At 54.2% G+C, this 18,644-nt stretch overlaps 1 protein-coding gene across 4 annotated transcripts in view; it reads left to right on the plus strand.

The window, feature by feature from the left end:
• GRB10 (growth factor receptor bound protein 10) overlaps positions 1–18,644 on the plus strand; it is a 116,705-nt gene that overhangs the window by 13,020 nt on the left and 85,041 nt on the right. For all 4 annotated transcript variants that reach the window (XM_064482346.1, XM_064482345.1, XM_031444999.2 and 1 more), the window contains exons 2-3: positions 10,882–11,037; positions 18,024–18,118. Coding sequence is in view for 2 of the 4 variants with exons in the window: in XM_031444999.2 (XP_031300859.1) it covers positions 10,882–11,037; positions 18,024–18,118 (251 nt within the window). In the remaining 2 variants the exon portion in view is untranslated. The remainder of the gene's footprint in view (positions 1–10,881; positions 11,038–18,023; positions 18,119–18,644) is intronic.

Here is an 18,644-nt window from a genome sequence, read left to right on the forward strand (position 1 = left end):
CCGTATTTTTCAAATAAAAGACGCTGAATGAGAGCCACCAGCATTTTACCTTTTGTAAATCCCTGTAGCATATGGCTTAAGGGAAGTTGCCGGGGTCCTGGGCTCTGTGCCGCATCAGTCACAGGCCACCCGGCCTCCAGGAACCTGCAGGATGCAGTCGGGAGAGATGGAGGGGACAGGGCAGGTCACACCTTGGTGTCTTGGGGGTGGTTTTGGAGCAGGCGCTGGGAATGCTGGGGTCCCTATCCCTGCTCCCCCCGGGGAAGGTAGGGAGGGGAGCACTGGGCAGGGGCACCAGCCGTCCCTTTGGTTGGTCCCTTGTTTCAGTCGCCTCACCCAGGGCTCAGAGAGGCCCTGAAGACTCCAGGTCCAGAGTCACTGCGGCCAAATAAAGGGGGAGCCTAGATCTTGGGTTTGACGGCATAGTCAGGCATTTTGGGGGGTTAAAATGGGGGTGCGAAGCGGAAATGCTGATGCCACCTTGACGTGATGGGCTGGGTGACAGGAGCCGGTCGGCTGTGAGTCTGGGGCGCCGGCGGGGGGCTGCGGCCTCCACCGGGCGGTGGGAAGCCGGGCACTAGTGCGGGGCCGCGATGCGAAGGCCGTTTCCAGCCGCTGGTCCAGCGCGTCCCCTGAGCGTGTGCTACGCGTCCTGCCCGGTGTGGGCCGCCTGGTCCTCAGGTCATCGTTAACTGGTGGGGGATGTGGCGGGTCTGGGAAGCATCACTCTGAGTGCCTCCCAAGAGCGCGTTGGAACTAGGGAGGATAAAGCAGCACAGACAGGAAGGTAGACGAGGTGGCGCTTCTGATCTGATGCGGGAAAGGTGTGCGGTGATGGGTGAGCCAGGGGTCCTGTGTCCTCTCCCCCCTGCCCCTGCCCCTGCTGGCAGGTCAGAAGCCCCCCGAGGGCGCGAAGGGCCCCTGCGTGACCACAGAACCAGCAGAGGATGGGGGTAGGCGCTGCGCTCTGCTGGCCAGGACCTCACCTCGGGGGAGGACGGACTAACACTGGAGGGTGAGACGGCCCTGGGTTAAGCCATTTTTACCCACCATACCTCTGACATCAAAGGAATGGGGTTTTTTTTGCCTCCTGACCCCAGTTCTCCAACTCTTTGGACACCAGCTGGGTGTCTACAATTCAGCTCAGTCGTGACACGCTGTCTGGTTAAAGGACTTGAGATGGCCACAAAGGATCATAAGGGACCCAACTCAGGAACAGCCAGATTAGAGACGTGCAGGGGAACGTCTGGGGTGGGGGGTGCCTGGAGCCTCCGTGTCCCCTGTGGGTGCACCCCCTCGCAGCACCCCACAGTGTGCACCGACCTGGACGCTCTCTGAGCCCTGCCCTTTAGGGGGTTTTATGGTGGTCCCATCAGGCAGGTATGATGGATGAATTACTGGCCATTGGTGCTGAACTCAGTCTCCAGCCCCCTTCCCCTCCCTGGAGGTCATGGATGAGGCTGCAAGTTCCAGCCCTGTAATTCGGTCTTGGCCTTTCTGGTGACCAGCCCCCCGCCCCCTGTCACCTCATTAACATACAAAAGGTACTCAATCTGGAGAACCTGAGAGGTTTAGGAGCTGTGCCCCAGGACCTGGGACAGGACCAGATCTTTATTTTTAATTGTTATCCCATCCAGGTGAAGCACGCAAGCCTTAGGGTAGACCCAGGGGGTGTCGAGAACCAGTGAGCGAGGGAGGTGTGGAGGGGAGGGCGAGGGCGTGAGGACTACATGGTGTCCATCTGCAGAGAGAACTGTTCCGGTTGCTCAAGCAGGCGGTTTGGGTTGAAAGGAAAGATTCCCGCTCAGATCTGGACACCGCCTTCCCCCACCGTGAAGGCTCCTGCGGAGTGATGGCTCTGACCTTTCCTGAGCACTTTGCATCACGGCTGTGCATTACAATAGGATTCTAAAAAGATGGAGATGAACTTTAGGAACCTTTCCCAGAGACTGTGTGAAGTTAGCCCGTTGTGATAGCTTTAATCGCGCGCATCACAGGGAGATGGAGAATGAGATGCCGGCTGTGAATTTTTTTTACCCAAATGAGCTCCCACTCCGCACCCTGACCTGGGAAGCAGGGAGGCTGGGGCTCTCCTTGCACAGAGGAGGAACCCGAGGTGCAGAGGGTGCCCCGGGGTTTCTGCTGCTCACTTGGCCCGTGTCCCGAGTCCCGGGCAGGTGGTCAGGGACATCGGGTGGGGTGGGACCGGGGAGCTGAACAGTGGCTGCGGGAGGACAGAGAGGTGCAGTGGGTGTCGGGGTTCCGCCCTGCCCAGGGTCACGTTGTGACCACGGAGACGAGGGGTCCGGAGCCGGCGGGTCAGGCCCCGTCGTGGGGGGCTCGCTGGTGGGTGGGATTGAGATGTACCTTGATAGGACCGTGGAAGAAGCATTCCTCAGCCCCAGGGGACACTTCAGGGCGTACGCTGACTGGCAGGGCCAGCGTGAGGGAAACCCTGTGACTCTGTGACTCTCGGTGGGACGAGTGGACATGGACCACGAGGACCAAAGACCAGCTCGTGTGCCAGCCCAGAACATTCTGATTTCTGGGAAGAGGCCCCAGAGCCTGGATGTCCCTCTTGAGTGACCCGGAGCCCAGAGGAGAGCCTGTCCGTCGAGGAGCAGGGACCGGGGTGGGGGGGCCGGTGCCAGGGTGCGGGTCGTTCACATCTGCAGGGTAGGGACCAGCACATGGGTCTTCCTCTCCCTTCCTGAGCGGCTCCCGCTGCGGGGCACAGTCAGGGCGTCCACCCTGGTCGAATCTGCCGGGGCTGCTCTGACTCACTTCCCACGCTGCCGGATCCGGGACGCCCAAGGTCAAGTCCTGGCAGATTCGATGTCTGGCGAGGGCACCTCTTGCTTTGCACACACCACCTTCTCCCTGTGTCCACCCGTGGTGCATACGGAGTACACGCTAGCTCTCTGGTCTTTTATTTATTTTCCCCCTTCCAGTTTTATTGAGATATAACAGACATACAGCTCTGTGTCCCTTTAAGGTGTTCGGCATAATAATTTGACTTACGTCCATCATGAAATGATGCCTACAGTGTGTTTAGTGAACATCCACATGTCCTATAGATGCAGAATTTTAAAGGCAAAAGAGAAATATTTTTCCTTATGTCGAGAACTCTTAGGATTTACTCTCAGCAACTTTCATATATGACATAAGCAACTTTGCACGCATTAATCACATTGTGCATTACACCTGGCCTCTCATAAGGGTCCTGCCCCATCACGGAGGTGCACACAGTGCTCGTTTCTCACGCACCCTCTTTCACACGAGCGTGGCCTTGGTCCTCAGCTCTCTTATCTTAGTTGCCCGCGCTGGTCAGGTGCCGCCTCCCGCCAGTTCTGGGGGAGGCCCTTTGTGGGACCTGCACCACACAGTCCTTGCGTGAGGCCGGGACTGTTTCATTCTGGTTCACACTTGAGAAGTGGAGGCCGGCAGCTCCCTGGGGCTGAGCCAGGCCGGCGTGTCTGCGGCTGCCTCCCACAGACACACGTCCACGGGGCCTCTTCCTGCCGGCCGCCTACCAGCCCCGAGAATCCTTGCACTGTAAGACCAGGCTTATGGGGGTGGGGGTGCAGGCTGGAGGGGCTGCTGCTTGGGGCCCGGACAGGGTGGATGGAATGTCAGGAGGCTGTTGCTGAACTGAACTCGTGCCCGTGCACAGCAAAGCTGATCTGCTGACTCCGGGTTGTGGTGAAGGAGAGCACAGTGTTTATTGCAGGCGCCCGGCAAGGAGAGTGGGCAGCTCAGGCTCAAAAGACCGGAGCTCCCAGATGGCTCTCAGGGAAGGGGATTTAAAGGTAACATCTGGGGGGAGGGTTGCAGCTCGTGGACGTTCTTCTGATTGGCTGGTGGTGAGGTAACGGATTTTCATCATCAGCCTTTGGGTTCCAATCAGTCTGGGGTCCCTGTGCTTATGGTCACCCTCCTTCACCTGGTTGGGGGTCTCAGTTCCTGCAGAACCACTCAGAGATACGCATCTGATTGTCACCCTCCTTCACCTGGTTGGGGGTCTCAGTTCCTGCAGAACCACTCAGAGATACGCATCTGATTGTCACCCTCCTTCACCTGGGTGGGGGTCTCAGTTCCTGCAGAACCACTCAGAGATATGCATCTGATTGTCACCCTCCTTCACCTGAGTGGGGGTCTCAGTTCCTGCAGAACCACTCAGAGATATGCATCTGATTGCCATGTATGTCCCTTGTCCACGGAGGAACTGGGACTCTGTCTTACTGTTGACTTGTTTGAGCTTTCATTACTTTTCTTGCTCAACTGCTTCTGCTCTGTCTCTGTGTTCCCTCACTTCCCCAATTAGTACGAGCTTGAGCCTGCCCTTGGGAACTCAGAAAAGGCCTAGGAGACTAAAGCCTTTCTGTACAAACAAGAGATGGGGACACAGAGGGGCTTTTGTACCCGGGAAGGCCCCAGAGGGTCCTGCTCGGTTTCATTCCCCCCTTTTTCTTTGATATTCCTCAATTTTGAGGGGAACAGGTTCAGGGTAAGAAAGGAAATAAGGTTTTGGATGGAGAGGTTAATGATAAACTCGGCTGGGGAACTCGGCTTTAGGGGGACTCGGTTGCAAGGGGAGGAGGAAGAAAGGTGGGGGCGTCCCTGAGAGAGGACATAGAACATGCAAAGGCCACCAGGGTGGGGAGCGTCAGGACTTGGAGGAGGCCAGCAGGCAGGATCGGTCTTGGGTCAGCCGCTCCCTGGGAGCCCGAGGAAGGGACAGGATCCCCTGGATAGGGACTGGTGGCTGTGGGTGGGCACTGGGGTGCATCGGAAACCCACTGCTGGCCTGAGAAGGGGAGAGGGTACAGGTGGTGGGAGATGGTCCCGGGGCAGATGAGAGTGGTGGCCTGGTGTTGGCAGCTGAGATGGAAATAGTGGATGGTTGCACATACTTCTGCAGCCAAACTTGACTGGCCTGGTGGGTTGCACGGGAGGGAGGGGTGAGAGAAACGGGGGCTGGAGCCGGACCCCTGGGTCCTCCCATGCGTACCTGCTGGGGGCCGCTGCTGTGAGCCGATGGTGTCAGGCAGGTGGATTTGGGTCACCTCCAGCTTTCCTGGGCTGCAGATCGTGGCAGTAGTCGCCTGGTGCACGAGCATGAGTTACGAGACGTGGGATTCCTGCCCCGAAGGATGAAGTGTGGGACGTGTTTGCCCAGATGGCCGCCCAGAGTGCGTTCAGGGTACCCCGCCGCCAGCTTAGGGGAGCCCTGCCTCCCAGGCCATGCCGAGCCCTCGGGGCCCATCCTGGTTTTTAAAATTGTCGGCAGTCTGATGAGTCAAAATGTATGGCTCACTTGTGGCCGTTGTAGTTTGTGTTCCCGTGGTTACCTGTGAAGTTGAGTGGGTTTCGCACGTGTGTTTGGCCAATTGTTTGCTTCCGTCTTTTCGCTGTTTTTACGCCGGGCCACTCATCCTTTCTTGTTTTAATAAACAAGAGATTTACTGAATGCATTTTGCTGCCTGTGCTGAGAGCAGTTGCTCCCAAGGCTGTCGGCGTGTCTTTTGATTTTATTCAGAGGGCCTTCTGCTGTAAAGGAGTTGATTTTTCCTCCCTGGCCTCTGGGTTAAGAATCTTGCTTAGGAAGACCGTCCTCTTTTTCCATAGTTCATCTTAGGGCGTTTCGTCATGTTTATGGCGTGTTTATATCCATCAGGAGCAGGACTTGCCTGAGTCTAACTGAGCAGCAATAGCTAGGAATCCTTGGTCTTTTTTCTCATCCTTACATTGTCATTTGCTTCGTCCAGATGGGCTCTCCAGGCCTCCGTGTCTGCTTGCTGTCTGGGGACCTGCAGACGGAGACCCTGGAAGACTGGGCTATTCATTGGGGTGGTACCGGCCTCACCGCTCACTGACGGGAGGGAAGGGCTTGGCTCCCCTTCACGCCTCCTGCCAGTTTCTTTCAGGTTCCTCACCAAAAGTTTTGTTTTCCCCAATAAATCGAGAGACAAGGTGTTGGGACAGAGAATAGTGACTTTATTCAGAAAGCCAGCAGACCAAGAAGATGGTGGACCAGTGTCCCAGAGAACCATCTTCCCCAGGTTAGAATTCAGGCTCCTTTTATATTAAAAGGAGACGGGGTGTGGTTGGCTGTTGCAAACCTCTCCGTGCAGGAATCCTTTGTTCCTGCAGCTGTCCCCAGGGGTCAGGTCATGGTGCCCCTGCAAACCTCCAACAAAACAAATGTCATTTTCTATTCTGCAACTTGTTATCTTTTAATGAATGGGAAAGCGTTACACCCTTAAAGGTCAGAGCCTGGAGAATGGGCTCTCCTGTCTATTTCAGGCTCGAGGCAACATTCTTAACTTGTAGGGAAAACAGATACAAAGGTTAAAGTAAAAGAAACAGACCCAGCGTGGAGGCAGGTTTGTTCTGCAGGCTTGGAGCCCGCATACCGAAGGGCTGAGACGTGCGGACTCTGGGAGCTCCACCCGTCTGCGCATAACGCCGGCTGATCTTTTCCTGGTCAACATTTACACTTCGGTTCTGTTCCTTGTCCCACCGTGTTGTCTAGGCTCTCAAAACAGTTGTGGCTAACCGTGTAATCCCGGGCTGCCTGGCCCTCATTTAACGGGGAGGTTTCTGGTGCGTCTTCCTCCTGCGGGAGGTGTCTGACAGGTGCCAGTTACCAGGTGAAGACGGTTCCTTATTTAAGACCCCACACTGAAATCTGAATTTCTGCAAGCGGGAATCCTCCCTCGATCTTTTTTTGCTTTGAATTTCAGGCTCTTTATTTTGGCTATTTTTCTCTCTAAAAGAGAAAGATAAACCGTGTTCCAAACAGTGTGATTGAAAAAAAACAGAAAAGCTGAGTGACCTAAGCAGGTGCTTTTCCGTTTCCCGGCCTTGGTTTTTCCATCTGTAAAATGGGACCATGATTCTCCCTCAAGAATTGACGGTATTTAGTTATTCTTCATCAAGAACCACTGATGTTTGTGTCTTGTCTCTCACATGCCTTTACTGCTTTCAACCTCCAACAGCCTCCGGAAGAGAGCATTTGGTGGGATGTCTGATGTCTAAGAGGTGAGGGAAGGGTGACGGTCTTTGCCATCCGGTCTTTGCCGCGGTTGTCACCTTCATCTTGGGTGGCATTGGTGGGAGAGTCAAGAAAGGGGGGGGGTGCCCAGGGATTCCAGTCCCACGGACCCTGGTTGTGCCAGGTTGCAGGCGTTTGAAGATGCAGACACACTCCTGCTAGGATAGTCCGTGTAACACATGGTGCTACCGTGAGACACTCACATTCACATTTGCAGACCCCGCTCTTCCTGCTGAACGCTAGCCTGTATCCCTGGCCGTTACCGCACTGTCTGAATCGCTTTTGCTGTATGTCTTACGACGTGAAGTGAGTAATTCTCCCGTGACGCTCTCGGATCGACAAGTCTTCCCGCTTTTTCTGTCAGTTTTAAGGAATCCAGGTCGGTCGTGCATTTCGTTTGCAAAACCAATTTTAATTTGTAAATGAATTGCTTTTATAAGAGAATCGACATCTTTGTGCTGGTTGATCTTCCCATTTAGGAACTTGGCATATTTCTTTTTTTTTGGTGGGGGGAAGGTCATTGGGTTTATTTACTTATTTATAATAATTATTATTTTTTTTTATTTGATGGAGGGACTGGGGATTGAACCCAGGACCTTGTGCACGCTAGGCATGCGCTCCTGAGCTACACCCTCCCCCGCCCAGGAACTTAGCATATTTCCATCCATCCAGGTGTTTAATCTCTCCCAAATAATTTCTCTCTCTCAAATCATGGATCTTTTAGGGCTGTTCTTAGGACTGAACTAACACGTGCATGTATGGGTGTCCGCTCTGGAGAGAGGGTGCTCTCCGCCCGTTTTCTGGTCAGTTACCGCATCTGTGTGTCTGCAGGTGTCCTGTCCCTCTGCTCTGCAGATTCTGGGCTAGATTTGGAGGGAAGCGTTCTGCCCCTTTGGAAGAGGATGCGCTTCCATCTCACCGTGTGGCCGTCCGTATGGTCTTGCACAGGCGTCCTTTGGACAACCCGCTTTTGCTCAGGCTGGCTTGGTGTCGCCCGGAAGCCCCGTGGTGAGGACTGGCAGGGACACCTGGTTGCCCCTGAAAATGAGACCCAGGTGTGCTCTGGGCTCGTTCACACGTTCTGGTTACGTTTTACCGGTTTCCGTGACGGCGCACAGGTGGGACACTCTTCCTGAGATGTGAGTACCCTGTCCTGGGCCGCGCCCTCCATCCCTGTGGGTGGAGCCCCGAGTGTCGCCTGGTGGACAGGCCCCCACGGAGGGCCCTTCCTGGTGTTGGCGTTTGGGTGGGAATGTCCCCGTTGTAACTTCCTCCTGTTCCGGCGTCCTTGGTTCTCAGTTCTGCCGTCTCGACCACGCAAGCCTCCGTGGCCCCGTCCGGGTGCACGCGAGGGCAGTGAGGGGCGGGTGACGCTATGGCGTCCACTGTCCCTTCTCCTTTAAGCTGTCGGCCGGCGCCAGCAGCAGCATTCAGAAGTGTTAAAATTGCTTAAAAAGCTTGGCCTCGTCTTCCATCCCGTTTCATTCGTGTGTTTCTCACTTCGTCTTCACAAGCACCTTCTCACAAAACTTAATTAAAAAAAAATTTTTTTTTTGGATTAAGGATATTCTGTCCTCTTTTAAGAAGCCCCAGACCTCATTCCAAACGGGCTGGACGTTCCCCTCACGAGCGCTCCGGTTTGTTGAGGGTCTAAATTGTCACTGTTATGACTCTAAATATTTGGTTGGGGAAAGTTGGGCTGAAGGAAAACTTGACGTTAACTTAGGAATTTCTGGAAGATACCAGAGACGCAAAAGCGCAACCAAGAGTTTCTTTGTTTCTGGAACCCTTTGGAAGTAAGTTAAGGCATTTATTTATTTATTTTTTTGCCCAAGTTCGTATATTCTTTAAGATTTGACGTGTGTGTCGTGTCTGGCCGTGAAGCTGGGTGAGGAGTGTGACTTTGCCGGATGGGCGACTGGGGACGAGAGGGCGCCGTTTCCCCTGTGGGCGTGCGCGCCGCCGGCCAGGTCGGCGCGGGGAGCCTGTGGGGCGTCGCCGGGGTCCAGGGAGGTGGGGATGGGGGCTCTGGGTGGGGCCCCTGGAAACAGAGCCTAGAGGTTTGTCTGCCTCGTGTCTGTTGGTCGGTCCTGGAGATCCTGGGTCTTGGGAACATTTCAGTTCATCAGTTCAAGTTCAAAAATCTTATGATCTCTGTTTTATCAGTGTAATGTCGATGTGAAATTCAGCATCCACTTTCTTAAAAAATAGCCCAGAATGGTTGAAGCGGTGAGCAGTCTGACAGGTAATTCTTAGGTCGTCTTTGCTTCATTATAGGTAAATTTATTTTGCCCATTGCAAAAAAAAAATGCCAATCTGCCAGGCACGTGTTGGAAATTTGAAGGCAGGTGCATGAACAATGTATTTAGAAGTGGTCCTGGGGCGTTTGGATTGGAATCCAGGAGAAGATGAAGTTCTCCGGGGAAGAGGGGACACGTCTTAGCGTCTGAGGGTTACAGGTGACCCACAGGCTTCAGCTGCCATCCCGTGACCCCAGGTTCACTTCCTGACGTGACATTCCAGCCCATTATTTGGGTCACCTTTTTTTTTTTTTTTTTTACCTTGAGTTTTTTAACTTTTTTTTTAACCAGAATTCAGAGATATTCCACTCGACATATACCTTATCATGCTTCCCAGACTTACAAACCTTTGAGGGTGAGAGCAGGCACCTTTAATAAAACGCCTGCATGCGTGCAGCTCATGCTCAGCCTTGAGCAGACAGCTGATCACACGCCAGGTGTCTCCCTTTTGATCCCAAAAGACCAGCGTGCCCTCCACGCATCGCAGGCGTCACAGCTTGCTGGCGGCCGACGCGTTCAGCGTCCAACGGTCGGAGAGCTGTTGGGCGTGCCGTAGTTGGGGATAACTGTATACTTGTCGATCATTTCCTGGGTGGGACGCCGAGTCTGTCCCTGCATTAGCTCACTGCATCCTCACAGACGTCCCGGAGGGAGGTGTAGCTTCGTGCCGATTTCGGAGCTGGGGACACAGGCTGATAAAGATGCTCGTCGCTGGTCTGGGCTGACCTCCCCGCCGAGTCCTGGCCCGAGTGCATCTCATTTAGACGGAGGAAGATTCCGTGGCGTTCCAGTGCCGTGTGTTAAAATCCTCAGGGAGGCGGGCTTTCTGTCCCCTGCGTTGCGGAGGGGCCAGGGTGAGGGACACAGTTGTCTGGGGGACTCAACACTCACTCCGGCAGGGCCGGTGTTTGTCTCGGTCCCCACCCTGTCCTCCACGCCTCACACAGCGCCTCGGCCCTCAGGAATGGGAGCTGGATAAATGAGCCAAAGGCAGTGGCCGGGATTCGACGGGCAGGTCACCTGCTCTCCCTCCCTCCCAGGGGACACGCAGGGGCCACGTGGAGGAGCTCGCGGCACGGGGCACCGGACACCGGAACCCGGTCTGGGATGCGGGATGGCGGTGGTCCCCGTGGGCTGGGCTGAGGGCGGCGGCCAGGCAGGACCCTGGGAGGAACGTGGGCGTTGATCAGCGCTCGCAGCCTGCCTTGTGGGTGACCTTGGCCTTGAAGAGGCCTGTTCCTTACCCGCCCCGGGCGGGAAGCCGACGGGCAGTGAGCTGGGAGCCCGTGACTTCCCAGGGCTCCTCTGGTGTCCGCAGGTGTTTGTCCCTGCGGTCAGGTGACGTGGTGACTCCAGACATGCCTCTTGTGGACTTCTTCCAGGGTCTCATCTTTGAAAGGATCTCCTTGAAAAACAATATTCTGTGTGTCTCTTAAAAAACGTTCTCCCAGGGTGCAGAGTGTGAAGTCGATGTCGGTGCGAGTTCAGTGCGTTCAGTGACGGCCTCTTTCTTTGCCTTTCCAGCCTTGGACTTGCACGCCATGCTGAGCCCGAGGACGGGGCTGCGGGGAGCGGCGGGCCCGTGACCTTGACCGTGACCAGCCGCTGCTCCTTACCTGGGTCCTCCCAGTCCAGCCGGGCGGCCGCCAGACACGCAGAGCCTGGGCGAGCCTCCAGCCGGTAAGCCTTGTGTGACCTGCACCGGTGGCCGGGGCTTTTCTTTGCAGGAGACCCGTCTGGTCTGTTAACTACTGATTAAGGGGAGGTCAGTAAAGGCGTCGGGTCACAATAGGCCGTTTCTTCCAGGGTTTCTGCGGGGAGCCCCCTCCTGCTCTGTTGCCTCCCCTCCCCGCCCTGTCTTTGCTCTCTTCTTTGCTCTCTGAGCTGAGCTGGTGGGGCTGGGGGATCCCCAGGGGCTGCCCCCGTAGCTCGGCGATGGGGACACACTGTCTCACGTTGGTCCGGGGCAGGGCTTCACCTGCAGTGGGCATTGTGGAAATGCGCCAGCCCGGGTGTGGGGTTCTTACCATGCTGTCAGTGGGTCCCAGGTCTTCCTTAGAGGGTTGAGGCTGGAGTCGTCTTCCAGCCAACGCACCTGCTGGATCCTTCACCCCAGGGCGGATGGCGGGTACTGGAGAGTGTATCAGTCAGCGCTGCCCTGTAAGAAATAGCACCTTCTGGGCAGCTTGACAACAGATGTGGATTTCCTCCCAATCCTGGGGGGCAGAAGTCTAACATCAAGCTGTCGGCAGGGCTGGTTTCTTCAGCGGCATCTCTTCGTGTGTAGACGGCCGTCTCCTCCCTGTGTCCTCTCAGGATGTGTCTCTGTCTCGTCTTGTGATCTGTTCCTGTCCCCTTCTCTTAGAAGGACACCAGTCGTATATGGGATTAGGGCCCCTGTAAAGATGTCATTTTACCTTCGTTACATCTTTCAAGGTGCTGTCACCAAGTACAGTCACATCCTGAGGCCCGCGGGTGAGGGCTTCAACGTGGCGATGTTTGAACAAGCCCCTAACAGAGGGACCCCCGGGCCAAGGGGCTGAAGGGGGGCTGGGGAGTTGGGGTCCACAGTCCTTGGTACGGGGGTTGTGGGGTGTCTCCGTCTTGCCCCCCTCCCTTTCCCACCTCATTTCCCCTCCTTTTCATCACCTCCCTTCCCGACCTCTTGCTCCCCTGGCGTTTACTGCCCACAGCGCAGAACGGAAGGGTGTTTAACGCTTTGGGACCACTCAGCAGGTGCTTCCCAAGGCTCAGCCTTACCCCGGGTGCCAAGTGCCATTTCGCATGTCCTGTTCCAAGTTCCAGAAGCACACGTGTGAAGTTTTTGTGTTTCTCTGGAAACAGACGTGACAGCCGATTTTTCCTAGGGTGGTGAGTCGGCATGGATGAAGAAATAGAGGGGGTCCGTGCAGACAGGGACAAGGCCCCCACGGGGTTAGAGGAGCCGTAGTATCTCCAGCCCCCACCCTTGCTTCCATGGACCGTGAACTTCTCGAACTTCCGCAGCCCTCGTACGTGTGCTCCGTGGCTGAGTTTAGCAGCCTTCTCTGGTGTCCGAGGCTCAGGGCACGGGGCCGGGCATCTGGGACCTTGTCTTCACTCTGCGGGCAGCGTGGGCCCACGGAGGATCCTGGCCATCCGGGGTCTGGGTGATGCGCCCACGCTGGTCCTTCACCTGACACCAGAGCCCTTACGAGTGGTGCTGACATGCCTGGAGGCCGGGGCCTGGGTTCTGACCAGCCTTCACGGCACTGACCCACCTGAAAAAAGCAGGGAACGTCCCTGAGCGCCCCGAGCCCCGTCTTCTCGGGCCATCTGACCAGCCTACACCTCGTGTCACTCCTCCTGCTGGTCCCAGCCGAACGCAGCCCCCCTCCCAAGGCGGGAGCCCGATCAGGCACCTCTGGGCGGGGACACAGTGTGGAAGCGCAGCCTCGCTTCACAGTTAATCCCCCCGTTTGGGGCTTGAAATCGAATTATCAGTGGCGGCTTTTGCAGTGGGGTCCCGTGACGCAGGAGGCGCAGCGTGGGAAGCTGTGTCCGTGGGGGTCCCGCCCTGCTTGGATGGAGCTGGACTCTCAGAGGGACCACTGAGTGTGACCCCAAGATTGCTCTGGGGGGAATCCCCCAAAAGTTCCAAGCTGCACACCCCTTCCTTGACCGCGGTGCTCGCTCCGATGCCCTCTCCTCCAGCCCGAGGGGGGCTCCCATGGCTGGGCTGGCGCCTGGAGCTCCCGAGGCCCTGGAGGGGCAGGGCAGGGGGCGTGGGTGCCCGTTTGTTCCCTGTGTCACAGCTCTCAGTGATGCGCTTCTCCGGGGAGGAGCCAAGGTGGAAAGTCTTTGGCTTTCTAAAGCCAGTTTGTCCTCTTGCGTGGCTGCACCCTGAGTCCTGGCCTGGTCCCCAAATGCTCCCAGATGGACTGGGGGATGTGCAGGTCTGTGGGCTGGGCCCCATTAACCAGGGTGGGTTGCCCACAGGTGGGAGCAGGTGTCCTTTACCAGGCAGGGGTGGCGCTGGGGTGTGGGGGCTACAGGCAGCGTGGTGACCAGAGGGCAGGATGGGACCACGTCTCTGCTGAGACAGAGGTGGACGCCGCGGGGGTGAGTGAGGTCACTTGGAAGATGGAGCTGTGTGCAGACTGGCGTGGGGACCAGAGGGCCTCCGGGAGCACCTCCGTGTGACGGGCAGGAGGACTTTGTGTGGCGCCGAGGAGCCCAGGAGGAGCCCCGAGATGAGTGGGGTTCAGGCAGCTGAGACATTTTCACTGGAGAGCGTGGGGCTTCTCAGGCAGTCAGTGCACGGCTTTGAGGGGTGGAAGCAGTGGGTTTAGAAGATCCTTTATTAAGGTTTGTGCAGACGGCTGCACACAGACGGCAAAGCTAAGAGAGGAATGACTGAGAGGAGTCCCCGTTCCTGGGGAGTCTGCATCCTAGCCCCGGGCCCTGGATTTGGGCAGAGGACAGCGGGAGGACTGGCTGCCCGGCTGGGGTGACGTCCTGTTGAAACTCGCAGAGCCCATTTCACAGGAGTCCCTTTCAAAGGGTGGAGAACGGGAAATCGTGGGTCATTGTCACACACTTGGGCAGATTTACACCCTCGTGCTTAATGACACATCGTTTGAAACGATGTTGTCATTCTTTGCAGCAGGTAATCGTGATGGTCATTCAGCCCCCTCCCACGGATGCCTGCAGGAGAAAAGGCTGAAATTAAGGATTCTTTATATTTGCATAGGAGGGGGAGGGTATAGCTCGAAGGGCTGGAGTGCATGCTTAGCATGCAAGAGGTCCTGGGTTCCATCCCCAGCATCTCCTCTAAAAAAAGTAAATAAACAAATAAACCTAATTACTCCACCACACACACACAAATATATGTTTTTTACAAAAAAAAAAAAGTTAAAAATATTAAAAAAAAAATTGCATGGGAAAAAATAATGGATTTTTAAAAAGGCAAAAACGTACGAAGCACAAGCTTCCAGTTGGGATTCCATTACAGCATTTTGAGTAAATGATGGTGTTTTCAGTTCAAATGGCTCCGTGGCGGGAGGTCCCCAGCCCCCACAAAGTGAGGTGTGATTCTTCAAAGCTTTCTTGCAATTTTCTCCTGATTTTTTTTTCCTTGCAAACATCATAAAACAAGGACTAATAATTGTAAAGGAAAGAGATGAGAAGGGTGGCCCTTAACATCAGAAACACCCGCACCACTTAAAGCAATGCAAGGCTTCAAGGTTTTATTTTCACAGGTTACCTGGGGTTTTAAAAACTGCCGCAAATGGATTGGATGCGGGTGGGGGCCAGCGGTGGGGGCGAGCTCAGCCAGTGTGCAGTGAGCACGCAGTGCCTTGCAGGGCCCAGCCCCAGATTTTCTGATTTAGTCGGTTTGCATCTGGGCTGCAGAATTTGCACGTTTCCACATTCCCAAGTGATGCCTGGGCTGTCCGCCTGCAATTTACTGAAAACCCCAGGACAGTAGGCCTCTGGTTAAGAGCGTGGACTTCTGGCCTGAGCTCTCTGACCTCCTTCAGGCCTTCCCATCAGTGCGACCTTGACCCTCACACTTCATTGTCCTCTTGTAAACAGTGGGAATCCTCCGAGGGTGCCCTCTGTAGGTGTGTGCGTGTCGTGTCTGCACACACACGCGTCTCATTGCTGCCCTGGCTGTTGTGTGTTTGAGTTTGGCTTTTGGTCTTGGATCTATTTGCTTGCTCTGTGGCGCTCCCTTTTCTGGATTACTTTTTAAAGTTTGTCTATTTCAATTTGCCTTTTTTTTTTTTTTTAACATCAGAATATTTTTGAGTATTATTTTGAAAAGAAAGGAATGGGATGGTTGACATTCCTGCTCCCGGTCATCCGTCTTCTGAATCAATTGTTTCTGCTTTGGATGCTTCCTCATCTCCCTTTGATGTTTAAAGTATTTCTCGTTTCTTTTTATCCTCTTATGATGATTTAAAATGCGAATATTCTGCTTTCAGTGCTATAAGTGACTGCTTTAATGTATCATGAACGTTGCTCAATTACACTTCTCCTCGTAAAGGGCAGGGTCTTCTGGCCTTTATGAAAGGTGCAGCTTTCTTTTGAAAAAGTCCTGCAGTGATTTATTTTAAGATTTGAAACTTCTCTTCTTTGATTTTAATTTTGTGTGTTTTTCTTTTTTTTTTTAATTGAAGTACGATTAATTTGCAATGTGTTAGTTTCTGCTGTAAAGCATAGTGATTCAATTACACACATATATATTCTTTTTCAGATTCTTTATCATTAGATGTTATTACAAGATACTGAATATAGTTCCCTGTGCTGTACAGTGGGGCCTTGTTGTTTGTCTGTTTTAAAAATAGTAGTTTGTATCTGCAAATCCCAGACTCCCTAAGTTGTCCTTGCCTCCCCACCGTTTCCCCCCTGGTAACTGTAAGTTTGTTTTCTATGTCTGTGAGTTTCTTTCTGTTTTGTAAATAAATTCATTTGTGCCATTTTTTTAAGATTCCACAGATGGATGATATCATATGGTATTTGTCTTTCTCTGGCTGACTTAGTTCACTTAGTATGACAATCTCCAGGTCCATCCATTTGTTGCTGCAAATGGCATGATTTTATCCCTTTTCATGGCTGCGTAGTATTCCATTGTATAAATATACCACAGCTTCTTTATCCAGTCATCTGTCGATGGACATTTAGGCTGCTTCCATGTCTTGGCTATTGTAAATAGTGCTGCTATGAACATTGGGGTGCAGGCGTCTTTTCAAATTAGAATTCCCTCTAGATACATGCCCAGGAGTGGGATTGATGAATTATATGATATGTCTATTTTGTTTTCTTTTTAAAAAAATGATAAATACTTTTCCCAGTCTTACTGAGATAGAGTTGACATTCAGCCCTGTATCAGTTTACGATGTACAGCAGAATGGTTTGACTTAAATTTGTTCTGAAACGATTACCAGAACATTGAATTTATAAACCAAATTTTATTATTTAACCTGTCCAGCCACAATTATGCTACTTAGCTTTATAAATTATACATCATACTATGAGTCTATCCAGTCCTCCTCCCTGGGTGTCCCTCCTGCCTGCTGTCCAGGTGTCGCAGGGAGCAAGGCTGAGTGTTTGAACAAGGAGGGATTTGCTAACTGCCTTCAAGTGGACGAGGACTGATGCCGGGTGCAGGGGTGACCGGGTGACGAGCTTGTCGGGTTGGCAGAGGCTGGCATGCTGGCTGTCCCCTGAGGGTCCTGTGGGGGGGTGAGGGGACAGCCTTGGCGACGGGGGAGAGAAGAGAAAGGAGGGGACACTGTCAAGAGTACAAAGCCGAGTTCCCAAGCAGCTGTGGCAGACTTTCCCAGCAGTCTTAAATGCACCTTTTGAATCTGTGGTTACATAAAATTAGAAAGGGTGCAATCACTCAGTCTGTGATTCAGGGGTCCTGGGAGCGCGTTTCCCCAGGAGCGGGCCAGAGCTGCAGGTGGGCACCGGGGAACAGTCTGAGTGCGGGTGGGTCGCTGACCCTGAGCCCGGAGGGAGAGGTGTGTGGACAGGTGCGGGGTGAAGGGGCGGCCGGCCCCTGGGCAGGGGCCTCCGCACTGCAGGTGGGCGTGTGCGCAGAGGACAGCCGGTGGGTGAGCTTGGAGGCGGGACGGTGACCACAGACCCAGCCCTGACCCTATTTTCAAATTGTGGGTTTCAGCGCATCGCTGTGCCTTGAAATCAAATCAGTCGTGAGCAGCATCTGTAATGAGGAAGACGGAGCAGAAGAGGGAGGACCAGAGGGGGCTGCGTGGAGCCTTAGTGCTCGCTGAGCCCGGGTGGGGTGGGGGACAGGGGAGGGGGCAAGGATCCTTCAGTGATGTCCCTGCATCCTGGTTGTCTTTCGAGTGTCAGAGCCATCGTGGTGGCACAGGGAACACTGCAGAGGCTAAATCCACCTCAGATGTCATCTGTCATCGGTTATGATGGAAGACAGGTCGCGGTCGGCCAAAGTCCCCGGGGTTTCGGGTGGGAACCCAGCACGCTTTTCCCAAAAAGTGCTGCTGAGTGCCCCAGTTTTCAAGTTCCTGACAATTGCATCATTTTTGTCTGGTACAAGTCGCCCTGAAGATGGGGAAAGAAAAAAAAAAAAATTAAAAAGAAAAAAGCCAAGTCCGTATTCAGCAGCTGGGTCCAGAAGTGTCAATATTGACATTGCGAAGAAAACTGTTGACTCTCGAATCGGCAAACTTTTGACTTTGCCCGGACTGTTTTCCTGAACTGCAGTCCAAGGAGGAAGAGAGTGTGAACTTTCACGAGGAAGATCACTTAAATTTTTATCCCAGGTTCAAAACTCAGTGAAAATGGACAGACTCCAGTCCATTATTTACAGTGGAATTCTTGCCAAGGAAGATTTAACCGTCAGAATTACAAGGACCCCCCGGGACGAAGGCAGCAAGCTGAATTTGCCACTAAACCCCCTTTAACCAAACGAATAAAAAAAGACAAATTATTGGTACAATTTTTTGGTGGTTCTACAAACGATGAATGAGAATGCCTTTTGTCATCACAGATACAAAGTTGCAATGCCTTCCTGGTTAGGAAACTGTTTCTCAGTTACCCGTGGGAAACACATCATTTTCACAAATGCTCGTGACCCGGGGGTGAGTTGCGGACTTTCCGCCTTGGTGTCTCATGGTCTGTCCTTATTCCAGGTGCCGTGACGCGGTCCGTGTCATTTGGAGACAAGGAAGATCCTATGGCTGTAGCTGGCTGTCCAGACTCCTTCTTGCACCATCCTTACTACCAGGTACGGCTGAGCGTGGATGTCAGGTCCCCGCGCTGGTGTTGGCCGAGGGCCCCGGCACAGGTGCGTTTGCTAACCTGTCCCACTCCGTCGCTGCCGGGCCGACAAGGAGATGCCCAAGCCGGGGGACCGTCCACCAGGCACCATTGTGCAGTCTTCTTTGCTTTGCCCTGGGAGAGCTTGTCACTGGGTCCCCCTTGACCATGGCATCCTTTTCTATAAGGTGTTCGTTGCAGCGCAGACTTGCCTGCGATGACGCGGGCACTTGGTCGTCCCCTGCTGGGCACCCCAACATCTCCAGAAGGCGGGTGGGGACGGTGGCGGGTGTTGGGATGAGTGAGTTCACAGGGCGCGGCCGGGGACCCTTCCCTGATGGCGTCCTGACACCACGGCGGGGCTCTGTGGGGGAGCGGGCTCCCCTAGCCCCTCGGCACGGGCTGCTGGGCAGGTTCCACCTGTCAGTTTCCTTCCTCCGCTGAAGCCGACTTGCATTTGAACTTGCACTTTAGGACGTAGAGGGAGCCGTTCA

The sequence above is a fragment of the Camelus dromedarius genome, chromosome 35, assembly GCF_036321535.1.
Source record: "Camelus dromedarius isolate mCamDro1 chromosome 35, mCamDro1.pat, whole genome shotgun sequence".
Lineage (NCBI taxonomy): Eukaryota > Metazoa > Chordata > Mammalia > Artiodactyla > Camelidae > Camelus > Camelus dromedarius.